Source organism: Phaenicophaeus curvirostris, chromosome 1, assembly GCF_032191515.1.
Source record: "Phaenicophaeus curvirostris isolate KB17595 chromosome 1, BPBGC_Pcur_1.0, whole genome shotgun sequence".
Lineage (NCBI taxonomy): Eukaryota > Metazoa > Chordata > Aves > Cuculiformes > Cuculidae > Phaenicophaeus > Phaenicophaeus curvirostris.
The window spans coordinates 104,024,411-104,038,436 of record NC_091392.1 but is presented as its reverse complement, the minus strand read 5'-3'; the positions used below and the strand labels follow the sequence as shown (position 1 = coordinate 104,038,436).

At 37.1% G+C, this 14,026-nt stretch overlaps 1 protein-coding gene across 16 annotated transcripts in view; it reads left to right on the top strand.

The window, feature by feature from the left end:
* The window catches only part of ROBO2 (roundabout guidance receptor 2), a 905,955-nt gene that overhangs the window by 772,750 nt on the left and 119,179 nt on the right, over positions 1-14,026 (top strand). For all 16 annotated transcript variants that reach the window (XM_069870289.1, XM_069870339.1, XM_069870284.1 and 13 more), the window contains exon 6: positions 11,607-11,734. In XM_069870289.1, the coding sequence (XP_069726390.1) occupies positions 11,607-11,734 (128 nt within the window). The remainder of the gene's footprint in view (positions 1-11,606; positions 11,735-14,026) is intronic.

The following is a 14,026-nucleotide window of genomic DNA, read 5'->3' as shown; positions in this document are numbered from 1 at the left end:
GATAAGAAAGGACCAGAAGGAAACAGTGTCATGACTTAAGTATGCCAACTGTTTTCATAGCACTTTTACATTGTTGTGATAATGAACTAATTAAATTCTTCAGACTTGAAAATTCTTTCTGGAGCCTAAACCAATCCCAGTAAATTAATAACTTGCTATTAAAAATGTCGATACTACACCAATAGGGTGAAACAAAGTACAATGTGAGGCATGTAAAGGTTTTTTTCAGAAGCTGTTCATTTCAAATCAGTGACTGAAGACTGAAATGCATTTTGAATCACAAATAGAGGAGCATGGTGTATATTTTATTTTAATTGCTCTAAGAATTCAGCATCACACCATAGCTTCCACTGTACACAAAGGCTAGGGAATAGTTAATTAAGTGCAACTCATGTCAAACTACTGAAGGCGAATGGGATATTGTGTGGTCACCAGTCCTATGCCTTTGGCTGAAATTTTAGGTTCATTATGTCATGAATAATTTCTTTTCTTTATACGTGACAAAAGGAAATGGCACAAAAATTGTACTAAAGCAACTCAGACAGTTGTGGCCATGCATAATGACCAGGATCTACTGGAAATTAAATAAAAATTGCCATTATACATTGAAGTTTTTTTCCAGCTGCATGTTCAGGTAGCTTTCCTTTTGATGTCTGCTTGGCAGAAATAGAGATTATACTTTCCTGCCAAAGAGCTGATGATCTCCTGTGTGGTGGGGAACTCAATATGACATGGATCAACTTTTGATTCATTTGATTTTTAGTCCTGGTAACAGGGAGAAAGCAATATTATTTGAGAGCCTTCAGGATGAGAGTGGCATATCTATGATGAGCAATTTAATAAAATTTGAATAGGGTTTGTACAATGTTTCATGTCTTCAGATTTTCTAGCAAAGCCGAAGAGAGCAGCTGCATAGTCTGTAATTACATAGCAAGTAATACGAGATATTTTTTTTTAAGGAAGTGAAGAGATTTTCAATTACAAGCTAAAATTTATGACACACTGTAATAACTGTTTGAACCTTTTACACAGAAGAAGCTAGCAGTGCCAGCTTGTTGGGAGAGTGAGGTTAGCTCAGCAAATGTATTTTTCAGTTGCCTTAAAAATGACTGAGTAGCAATCACATGGGCCTTTTTTTGCATTCCAGCCCAGAACAGCTGGTTCAGCTCAGTAAATACATCTTTAATGAAATTACAACCTGCTCTTGTAAGTTGCATTTACAGGCGCTGTCTGATTAGATGAATATTGTACTAGAGATGAAAAGTGGCAACTGCACCAGCAGGAAGAGGTATTTGCTTTTTTGTGCCACCCACGCAATGGGAGTGTAGGAAGAAAAATGGAGTGATGCTTTAGAACAAAAATGGTGTGTAGTTTACACAAAGTATATTGCCAAGTGTTAAGAAATTGGAGGTTACTAAATGAAATAGAGCAGTGACACAAAGCAGTGAAAATCATAAAGAGCACAGTAAGCTTTCTTATGTAATAAAGATTAGGAATTTTCATTAAGAATTATTTGGGAAAATACATTCTTAATGCATAGACTTAACTTATTCTAAGCTACAGTTTAACTCCAACAACAAGTCTGCATAGATGTTAGTCCTGCTACATTTTTAAAACTGGTCACTTTGTGTCTGAAAAGTAATTGCATACACATAGCCTGGGAAGAAATACTGTCTGTCTTGATTCTGATAGATGTGCATTTTCAGTAAGTACTACAACTTCTGTGCTTTCCTCTGTGGCATCTTGTGAGCTCAAAACTAGAGGTAAATGATGAAATCTGACAGAATATCTCTCTGTCTTTCAGTTGCAAATCTTTGAAATGGATTTAAATGCAATTAACAGTGAACCTTGTCCCAATAAACTCAAAAAAGCTAGATTTTTTTAAGAGGAGATTAAGAAAGAGTCTGATTCCCCAGAGCTATTCTACATTTGTATTTCTCCATGATCACAGGATAAAGCCCTATAAGTCGGAGGGACAGCAGTGTTTAAGAATAAAAACAGTGCTACATAGTTCTATTTATATTCTGTAGATGCGATAGTGAGGTATTTAACTACAGCCTCCTCTAGACACAACCAAGGGGAAAATGACCTTTCAATGAAATATGAGTTAATAACGCTACAGTGCTGTGTGCTTTGGTTGAGTTAATCTCTGTGCAGATTGTAGCAAAATGCAGTCTAATGTGTACTGAAAATTAATTGGAGTAAAGAGTGTGTTTTAGTAGTGTAATAGATATAATCTTTGGTTACATCAGCAAATTTCTGTTACAATTAATGGTTTTAAATAAGGGTCAGGAAACAGGATGCTTCTCATATCAGCTGTATTTTGTGTACTATTCCTAATGTCTGGTTAGATGCAGTATGATTTTCATGCCCACCTTTTGTTTCCTAAGTTAAAGTATCAAGGAGAGATTAAGTCCCTTTATGAGGAGCATAGAGGACAAGATTGGATGTTGTTAATAGCTTGTCAAAAGAGACAGCAAAAGAAAGAGTTTTAATATGCTATTTGTATTCTTACGTACATCTGGAGGGAGAAGAGGCAGTTTGCAGAGGATTGTTATCTTGGGTTTAAAAAAGCACATGGCTGGCACAGGGCAAGCTGAAGTGCGGCTTGCGTGGAGTCTCTGTAGCCTAACTGAACACGAGTAGATTTGAGTGGATTGCAGTGTAAGCACCTTTTTAGATGTTATGTTGAATCATTTCAGGAAACTTCTCCTGTAAAGCCCAAGATATCACTTAGAGATAGAGAAGTGATGGAGTGAAAGGAATGTAGGGGTTGGCTTATTTTTGTGTATATAGCATCAAGATGATGTGCCCCAGTTCTGGCGGGGCACCCCAACCTGTTGGTTCTTTTGATTGAGAATCCTTCTCTGATTGATATTTCACCTGTCAGTGCATGCCTTTCTGTTTGGTAAGTAAAAAATATTTCTTACATTGTTCTGAGGAATACATGGCCAAGTGAAAGTGCCAATTAGAGTATGTTTTGTCATTTAAAATCCCTCAAGCCATGGTGTTGTATAACGTCCCATAAACACATTGTCCCACAGTTTCCCCAGAGGTCTATAGTCTAACCCAATAGTTATCTGCCATGCAATTTGTACAAAACATTAAATACTGTCAGCAAAATTGTTAGGTTTGTGGCTTTCCTAGACTTATCAGCAGAAAACTGTTTAATAATATTGACACTTAAATTAGCTTCATGTTAAGTGTCAGTTCCCACCACAGAGCTGAAGAGCCATTGTTTCAGGCGGTCTGTTTGTGAGTGCATGAAAACTGTCTCCAATTGCTTACATAGGGATCAATGTTGGGAAAAGAGCTTTACAGCTCCACAGACAGCAACCATACAGGCACTGTGACAACTGGTAGTCCTGCCTACATGTTTTCTCTTTATGCTATCTGGACCATTGGTGGTCTATGAAGTGCACTGGCAGTGCATGTGAAATAGGATTGTCATGAGAATGTTGGTTTTTTTTTTTTATTTATCATCCTAAAATTGTTACATTTCAGAAAACTAATGAAGTCATTAGCAGAGTTCTTAAAGAAAATTTAATGACAGTAGCAGTAGCATCAAACATAGATTTCTCTGAATTTTCCAGTCACAGGAGACTGAAGTAAATAAACGCCCTTGCAGGAAGGAAAGATCTAGAATTTCATTTAAATTACCCATTTTAGTGCTTGATTCTTCGTTAGTGTGAGAAAAGCAAAGTATAATAAGTAAAAGCTTAGTAATCGCATAGTTTATGCATTGTATTTACAAGTTTCAGAATATTGAGGTAGCCTGCTTTCTTGAAAAGTGTAACGCTATTAAATAGTTCAGGCTTACTACTATCAGATTACTCATAGAATTGTAGAATGGTTTCGGTTGGAAGGGAACTTAAAGATCTTACAGTTCCAACCCTTCTGCCATGGACAGGGTCACCTCCCAGCAGAACAGGGTCACCTTCCACCAAAATAGACTTCTCAAGCCCCCATTCAACCTGACCTTGAACACCTTCAGGGATGGGGCATTCACAAATTCCCTAGGCAACCTGTTCCAGTGTCTCACCACCCTCATCATGAAGAGTTTCTTCCTCATTTCTAGTCTGAATCTTCCCCACTCCAATTAATAGCCATTCCCCCTCATCCTATCACTTCATGTCCTAGTAAAAAGTCCCTCCCCAGCTTTCTTATAGGCCCCCTTCAGGTACTGGAAGGCTGCTATAAGGTTCCTCTGGAGCCTTCTCTTCTCCAGGTTGAACAACCCCAACTCTCTCAGCCTCTCTCATAGGAGAGTGCTCCAGCCCTCTGATCATATTCATAGCCCTTCTCTGGACCCATTCCAACAGTTAACTACCAAAATTCTAGAATTAAAGAGTAAAGATAGTTAACCATACAATTTTTTCTGTAATACCCTCAAGAGAATAGGGAGAGGGAAGCTGGTAGCTATATTCAAGTGCTATAAGATTCAAGAGCTCTGACTGTAGCATCTTTGATACTACTGAAACACCTGTCCTGCAGATATATCTTCTGTTTTAAGTATATTCCATCCCTTTATGGGATACAAAAGTTTTCATCTCACTTAAAACCAACAAACCAAATAAAAACTCTCAGTGAAAACACTGCAAGGTTAAAGTTTTAACTATAGGAATTATTTTCCAGTTCCTATTGGCAAGTCCTGTGTTGAGCATTACTTAACATTAACAGTCATTAGTATGACTTCTGGCTCAACTGTAATGTTAAAGGTTCTTTCATTAGAACATTAATATGACTTCATCTTTAATTACCACTTCAAGGCTGGTTACTGATTCAAAATACAGATTAGAAAATATTTCAGTTACTTTTCTAACAACTTTATCAGAATCATTCATCCTGCTTAAGGCAAATAAAAATAGACAGGCCAACACAAATCCTGTTTATTTCAAACTAATCATCAGTTTGTTCATGTTAAAAAATGCATCAAGATATATTTAGTGAGTTCAAGATAGCAATCTTGGCTCAGATCTTCTAACTGTGTTTCAGTCCTTGAAGTATCAATAATTTTTTTTTTTTAGAACAGAAATGTTCAAAACCAGTATCTTGCTTTTCCTTAAAATTAATTTCAGTGGCATGTGCTAAGCAGGTAACTAAGAATTAAGGGTGTTTTTTCTGATGGATAGATTTATGACATAGGCATAATAATACAGATCCCCCCAAGTGCCTGACAAACATGTCTCATCTGTGAGAGAAAGGACTACTTCTGGTGACAGGGGGATAGGTCTCGTTGCCAAGTCATTATGTGGTCTCTTAGCTCATACTTCCACTGATGTTCCAGTTTTTGAAATGTGGAGCTCTGTCTGGAACTAAAATCAAATCAGAAGCCCATTTTGGCTAATTACCATGTGGTAATTCCCTATGAGTAGTTCTGTGTGCAGAGATGTAGAGGTAAAAGGTGGAGCCTGCATCAGTTGAGACAGAGGTTACTAAGTCATTGATTCCCGAACATAAATTTTGTTCTTAACTTCTACGTGTTTTGAAAAATATTTCAATGGGAATAAAAAAGCAGTCTCATTTTTCTTTCGTAAGTCTCTTCTGAGAACTTGGCTATTAATTTTGTGAGGCAGTAATTATGTGCACTGACATATGTGTGGTTGTATCTAAGAGTAGTACTGCATAGTGTGATGATTCCAGAGAAGCTGGAAAACAATGTTTCCTTGGATATAGGTACGGTTTCACAATGTTGGCTTAGTAACAGTAACTGTTAGATACATATTTTATGATATTTAGGCCATTATATTGAATGCTTTGGTTTAAGACAAAGCACAGAATGTGTTTATGTTTTATATTATTACAATTGAAAGTATCCACCATAAGAAATTACAAATAATCTGCAGAAAACAACCCATAAATATTTTGGACTAAAGCAGAACCTGCTGACAATATATTTTAAGAAAATCGAAGTTGTGAACAGTAACCTGTATTACTTCATTCTTTTTCTGGTTCGTTCGAATAAGGCCAGGGAACTGTTTTATATGGCTGCTTGCATATATGACTCACACAAAGAAATTCAAGGTAGTGATACATTGTCTTATACCTTTCTCTGGCTTGAATTGCCTAGCTGAAGAATAAATGGGAGTCTGGACATATAGATGTGAGTGGCAGCCATCCTGTGAGCGCTCTGGGGAAGTTCCCTGGTAGCTCAATTTCTCATAGCTCTAAGCAGAGCCTAGCAACAAGCAGCCTTGATTTTGGAGGTACAGCAGAGTAATTTGAGACCAGTGCATACAAATATTTATGTTAATGCACTCTGTGTTGCTGATTCAGGTTTTGCTTGGGAAAGAACTACAAAGACTCCTTTATCTTTCTCTCAGAAAACCATCACTCACATAGGTTTGTTCTTCTTTTCTCTTCAACGTGTGAAAGCATGGGATGGGACTGAAAGAAAAAATATATAATTGTAAGGGATCTGGCTGTAGGGGTAGCTGCGACACCAATGGGAATGGAGACTTCGTTGTGCTTCTGGATCACATGAGGCTGAAGCAGGTAACTAGCTCATGTTTCCTATCTCACAGGAGCTTCTCTCTGGCTCCCTCCACTTGGCACAGACAGCCTAGGAGCCAGTGAAAAGCCGTGGCACTGTACTGGGAGCTGAAGTGCCAGTGCCACAAAGAAAAGTGGAGATTGAAGCTTAAGTCTCTTTGACTACCTCCAGTTTACTCTGGTTTTGGCCAGTAGCATCTCTCTATTTGGGGTCCATAATCATTCACGTTGTGAGTAATCTTCAAGCTTTGTGCGTGTTTTACAAAATAGCCTGTTCGTTAGCCTGATGAAGAGGCAAATGAAAATAAAGCAAAGTGCCATGTGCCAAAGTGCCATGTCTAAAAAAAAGCTTCCAAAGACTACATACAAAAATTCTGTAATATTTTTTTAAAATTTATTTACAGTAATATTTTAGAAGAAATTAGGTGCTTAGTATAAATGGACATAATTTTTTTTTAGTTTAGTGGCAGCAGTTTGCAACAGTTAATATGCAGCTTTTTCTCTTGTCTGCTCCCTTTAACAAGAAATATGACTGTTTGAGTTGGATTTGTTGAATTCAGTAATACAGTCTTACAACTTAAAAATGTACTGCTGAAGCAATTGCATCCTTGTATTACCAGTTAGGACTAACTGGATATCTAGGAACGTAATGACTCCCACTGCAGACATAGTTTTTCTACCTGTCTATGTGAAAGATAAAGAGATGTATATATTTTCATGCATATTTTTGAAAATTTGGAAATCTAGGGGTTCTGTGAAGTACTCAGTAAAATGTATCTCAAATGCAAAAAAAGGATATTGCTAAATTTCCCTAAGTTCATTAAATTCTCTTATTACAAGTTCATTAAATTTTCTTATTTGGTAACTATGGAATATTGGTGGCTGGGTGTGAACAGATACACTTTTAAATGTAGGGGAAAAATTATAACAGTGACAAAACCAGTTTAATTAAAGATTATTCTTAGCTGCATAATCCAATGCATGAATCCAACCTCAGTGCATTAATTTGTGATATTTAAAACAGTTAATGTGTTTTGTTTTATTTGTTATTTGGTTGAGCAGATGGTAATGGTTTTGACACAATTCATTTTTTTATTTTTCTTCTTTTCTTTTCTTGAAAAAGACAAGGCTCTTTTTCCCACTTTGTCACAGCTGGTTACCAATCAATCTCAATTCACGGTACAGTGATGATAGCACATGTTGTTCAGGGGCCAAATCTGATTGGGTCGCATTTTCAGCAGTGTTTCATATAAAAAAAAAAGTGTCTGTATGGCAGCGACTGTCAGCACACTATTGTACAACTGTCATTAATCAAAACTAGCAACAATGAATGCATTCATATGTGCCAGAGACTGCCAGATTTCACTCAAAATCGCCCAATTTCTATTAGAATTTCCTCAGCAGTGTTTTCTCATCTGCTTGTTGTTTGTTTCTTTCTTCCTTTCCAGTTCCCTGCTCCCCTTCCTTCTTGATTAATTAAAAGCAGACCTGCTCTAACTATTACTTGTAGAACAGAAATTGTGTAATGTAATACATAAAAGTGTCTGGGTTATATCTAAGCATAGACTGACTAGCTGTTTAAAAGAACCACCCCCCCAGCTCAGTCTGATGGCTGAAGTGTAAGCTGAACCTAAAGGTTAAGCAGCTCCAACTGTTGAACAAAGGAGGTACTTAAAATCAATGAGGTGGCCATAAACATGTGAAACTGATGTCTGACACCCTATGTTTTTAGCTGAATGTTGGCATTAATTGGCTAGGAATCAGCAATATTTGGGCAATATGTCGGAAGGTGCTTTTTGACACCACACGTATTTTGAAAGCATTAGCTCTCAGTGCACCGGTAACATGAAAGACCAACTTAATCAGTATGCTCTGGTTTTCTGCCATTCCACCATCAATCTAAGAGTTTAGTAACCTCTCCCTGGGATTGGTATTAGCAGTCAGAGAGGCCCTGATCCTGATTCCCAAGTGTTCAGTAGCACTAGCCCACGTGAGAGTGAACTTCTCCAGAAATTCATGTGGAAACACCTTGCCATAGGAATACGAGTCTCTGGGACGGAAAGGAGACAAGGTGCTGTTCAATACTTCATAGATGGATGCTTGAGAAACTGCAAATGTATTCAGGGTTCATTCTTTGTAACTTCATGATCCCTTTCTAACACAAGCTCCTTGTGCTTCTATGAACCAGGCTAACAGCCAGTTTTCTTCCTTTCTCCTTCCTGTTTGTTTCATCCGTCAAAGCTCTTCACTTAAATGTGGTGACTTCTGGGGACGATGTGTGTGGAACAGATGACTGAGGGGGCAGTGTATCAATACTTCAGGAAAGCAGATGGTTATAATATCCCATGGGTCCATCTATGCATGAATCTAGTTGTTGGGTGGCGCATTCTGTCAGGGTGGTCAATAAACCCAGTATGGCCTTGTTGAAGAAGCAGTCTGGGAGAGCTGGACCTCTCCTTGAAGTAATTGATAACTGGGCCATGTTAGTGACATGTTCATGCCACCCTTCGTTTCAGGACCCAAATGGGAAATGATGGCTGTGTCCTCACTCTGCGTCCTGGCATGCCATGCAGCTGGCTTGTTCCCCCAGCAGCCTTTGCACAATTTGCATGATTGGCAGGTGCAAGCATAAAGACTGCCGAAGCCTCCAAGGCAGCTGGCTGGCATGCCGGCACCAGCACATTGGTGAGATGAAGAAAAATGAGTCAGCTGCAGCCTACAGCAGACTGGACGGCCCTGTCCCAGGCTACCTGCATCCCAGTTCACACAGGCACTCACTCAGATACAGTCCTGCTGCCTGTTTATTTTTATCTCAGCAACGGTGAATGAACCACAGGCATGTTATTTGTTCTAAAAAAAAAAGAAAAAAAATTGAATAAATGGCTAATTGTTGCCCAGCTTTATAGTGTGATTCCTATATCTAACTTATATTTATATTAAAACTGATCTTAGTTTTTTCCTCTTGCAGGAGCTAAATACAAGTTTATATTTTTCAGGCCGTTAGGGCTGGCCTCATGTCAAGAAAATAAGCATTTTCTCTTGTCTGCAACTGCATGGTTGCCAAAGACAAGTAACTGCCCTGTTGTTGTGGGATACTGTTATCATATTCTTGAGATTTTTAAGGGAGACAGTTTGCCTTGTCTCTTTTATAAAAGCAATGATTTCTGTTTGCCATTGAATAGAACAGCACAGCATGCAAAATTACATAATTTGTGAGCAGTCAAGAAGAAATGTTCCTCAGCTGCATATTGCTGTTGAATGTAGTTGCAATAAATCTGTACTCCTCTAGAAACTGCATATTAAGTTCTTAGTATCATAACTTACCCCCTGATCCAATGGCAATACACTAGAAAAACATGTCCCTAAAAGTTTCTGAAGTTTTCCGTGACATATCTCGTTCTCTCCCTTGGCATATCTCTTATTCAATAATTAAACCTGAGGTACTGCATAGACATATAACTAAGTGTAACTCCCAACAGAAGAGGCATTATATGCACTTAAGTTTATCTCTAAGTGAATGGGTAGACTCAGTTTGGTGGTTTTTAATTTCTTTTTTTGCTAATGAATAGAATGGACTTACTGAATAGAGAGTGACGGTGTATTGTATTGTGATGAGTGTGAAAAGATATCTTGACTTCTCTTTCTTCCTGGGCTTGCTAGTAATGTTGCGAGCTTTAATTAGACATACCAGAAGTTTAAATGTTTAAACATATAGGAAACTTTAAGTTAAGATGCTTTGAGGTATGTTAACAAACTGCTTTCTGCTTTCTCTACAAATCTATACTAAAGGAACCAATAACATACAGAAAATCATGTTTCAGGTTCCCGAAGCATTTAAAAATACCCATAGAGCCTCACAACTTTCCTGTAACTAATTGTATTACATTCTTATTCATCAAAACATTTAAGGGTGCTCTTCCATGTGATTTCCAATATGTTTACTGAACAAGTACACAAAGTCTTTACTGTGTAACAAACAGAAGGTAAATTAGTTGTTTTGAAGTTATGTCATGACTGTGTAGACAGCGAGAAAGAGTATTGACATGTCCTGAAGTCACGATCTTTCTTGTATTTTGTGTTCCTATTTCGCTATTTGATACATGAAAATCTGAAGCTAACTCCAGATCCAAGGTGACTTACAGTATCATGGCTTTATTATGTCTGGAAGAAAAGTGGTTGAAAATAATTTTACAAGAGAGTATTTCAGGAGTAAAATATCCATACTGAACACTAGGGATTTCTTGGTTTGGGAGCCAAAGAAAGTCTCTTGTTGACTTTAATGAGCTTTCTATCAGAGTCTAAAATAGTTTATTAGCATGACTTCTGCAGGATAATAACAATTTAACTGAAAATGTTTTTCTAGGTATAAGCACTCTAAATGCCTTGAGAATGAATGTTGGCTGCATGCTGAAGTACCTTTTATTATTTTAAGTCTTATAAATCCTCATAGTTTTAGAATTACTACAACAATAGAAACAAATGGACAAAGCATAATTGAATTGTTTCTAATTTCCTTTAAGAAAGAGAAAATGCTATTGTCCACCTTTAATGAATCATTTTCCAGTATTTCTGTGAAATTAATAAATCTCCTTTAATGTGCCTCTTCAATAAATATCACCTTTCAGACCTTAAATATCTCCTATTGTTCATGATTCTGTAGTGTCAGATTCTATCAGCATGATCACAGTTTTCCTAAGAGTTGCTGCTGTAGAGAAAAACTATATAGAAAGATTTCCAAATCAGCAAAAGGCAAATTGTGTAACTCACACAGTTAAAGGCATGACAAACCTGAGCTGTCATGTATTCATAACTGATGTCTGATAGCTTAATTTTATCTTATTGCTCTAGATCAAGGACAAAGTGAATGATATTATTAATAAAGCCCTGCTGCTGAATGAACATAGCAATACTAATTTTAGGTAAAGTTTCTAACTAATGTAGAGTGCAATAAAAATGTCATGAAGATTAATGCTTGGTGGAATTATCTAATGCTAGATAGTAATTTATCTTCTAAAGTTGGCTCCAAGGTAGGTTCAGACTGGCATAATCCAGGTGTGAGTTTTCATTAATTTCTGTCGTGTACAGAAAGTTTTCATTCTTTTTCTGTAACGCAGATATGACATCAAAGATGACTATACTTTGCGCATTAAGAAGGCCATGAGCACAGATGAAGGAACCTACACATGCATTGCTGAGAATCGAGTTGGAAAAGTGGAAGCCTCTGCTACCCTCACTGTGCGAGGTGAGTGTTCTCACAGAGGGAGGGCCTGTGCCCTAAATGGATAAGTTGCTTTCTGATGAAATGGGGCACATCCTTACCTGGCATTGCTTGCATTTCACATACTCTTCGCAATTGTGGGTGCTGCACTAATTTACCACAGAGGTAAAATCTGAGTGCTGTGTATATATCAGGCAAATTTTAATTGATTTCAATAGGATAGGATCTTCCTGCAGCTAAAGAGCTGTTTTGATGTTTTTTTTTATTGAAGAACAGATGCTTACATATGCACAAGCAAGCACTACATAATGGTGGTCATAGACATTAATATGTGAGCCATCAATATGGTCTATTATTTTATGTTTCTTTCTCTGATAAATATAAGGTGTATAGTAAGTAACTATGTTTATTAATGCCAAGCATAATACAGATATTATTATGTCATTAGTTCTGTCATAATTAAACTCAACCATTACTCTTTATCTGAAATATAAACTCTATGCAAAGGAAAAAGAAAATCCTAATTAAATTCTGTGAGTATTACAAGGTAAAGACTAACATATTATCTCCTGAAATATTCTTGGTCTCTAGTATCCACTCAGTGTTTATATGCTGCTGTTTGATGTGGTAAGGAGGTTTTAAGACCGGTAGAATAATGAGTTGCTAAAATGTCTTTTGTGACAGTAGATATACACATGCTAAAGATTATGGGGAGAGAAAAAGTTTTTAGGCTAATAGTTCCATATGAGTAAATAGAATATAATAGTTATTACTTCATTCCAAAAGATAAGCAGCAATTTGGCACAATGGATATCATGCAGACACTATTTCACAGCTTAGTGGTGCATGCTGATGGTTTTCAGTAGAGCTGTGAAAGGTTAATAAAAACATTTTTGGCTTTATCTGTTCTCCTCTTTTCATACACATTAAATCAAATGTTCAAAGTCTCAATGGATTGCTTTATTAGAACTGGGGTCAACTGACCCAAAAGGCCAGCTTCCATTTCCATCCATTTAATGCATGGACACAGTTCAGTTTAATTTGCTGAATTCAAAGGGAATAAAAAGCACCGAGTGGCTTTGTAGGGGGGAAGATGTTAGTATACAACAAAGAAAAGAGAGTATTGTGATAATCCATCTGCTGAAATATTACCTCAGTGTTCGCTTTAGACAATAAGTGATAATGCAGCTCTTCCTGTTTATGCTGAAGAAATAGATTCACGTGCTACTTGCTTGTGTAAGAGATTGTTCTTCCATTTTGTAATGTAAGCAAAATAATCACTGCAGCAAAATACGAGAAATACTCCCACTTTGTTCTTTTGTCAAAGACAGAATCATAGCATCAAATAATCTGATAACCCACTTGGTAGCCTTTAAACATTCCTAGAACTGTGTCCACTGTATACATAACTGGACCAAGCCTTTCAGATTTGCTACCCAGACTTGAGATATAGCAATAGCTAGAAACAAACAAAAATACTTTGAAATCACTGAAGCTTGAACTTGACGAAATTAAGGTGAAAAAAATCCAAGGAAATATATGATTTAATCGATTTCCTACAGTAAAAGCAGGTTTTCATTATCTTGTGTATTTCCCCACCCCAGATTTATTATTTATAGTCAAATTCATAGTGTTTATCCAACACATAGGAAGCCACGATAATATAAGCATATTAAATGTTCAGGATATAACAGAAAATAAGAAAAAACCCCAAGAAATTCACTGGAGAAGGTTATTACTCTGAAATTTCTGAAAACAAAGGACTGGACAAATGTCCATTGACATTAAAAAAAACCACAAACAAATATGAATAATGGTCAAGTTAATTAAAGGAAGGCTTAATTCTGAATTCTTAAAGTTTTGACAGTTTGGCTAGAATTGCTTTCATCATAATCACTCATCATGTAGAGGAACAAAACCACACAGCACTTCAAAATTTTCTTCGAGGGTGCCTTGGTCCTTGCAGGTGTTGTGCATATACATCTACAAACCTGGCAATAATAGCATTATGCTTAGCTCCCTCATTCATGTCTCCATCTTCTCAAAGCAAGGGATGATGACACCATCAGGGAATTTGTGTTACACTCCTACAATCTGAATTCTGTGGCTCAGCCTTCACGCCCTCTCTTGGAAAGGTGCACATCACTCTTATTCCTTATCTCTCTGCAGAAGAAGGAATATGTCCATAATGCTAAAAGCCAGAAAGCCTTCATATAGATGATGGATGAGAAAGGGCAGCAGGCTTGAAATAATTAAATTAAATGGGTATGTCAAAGTAAAGATAAAGCCATGGAAAGGTTGAGAACCAAGAAGGTC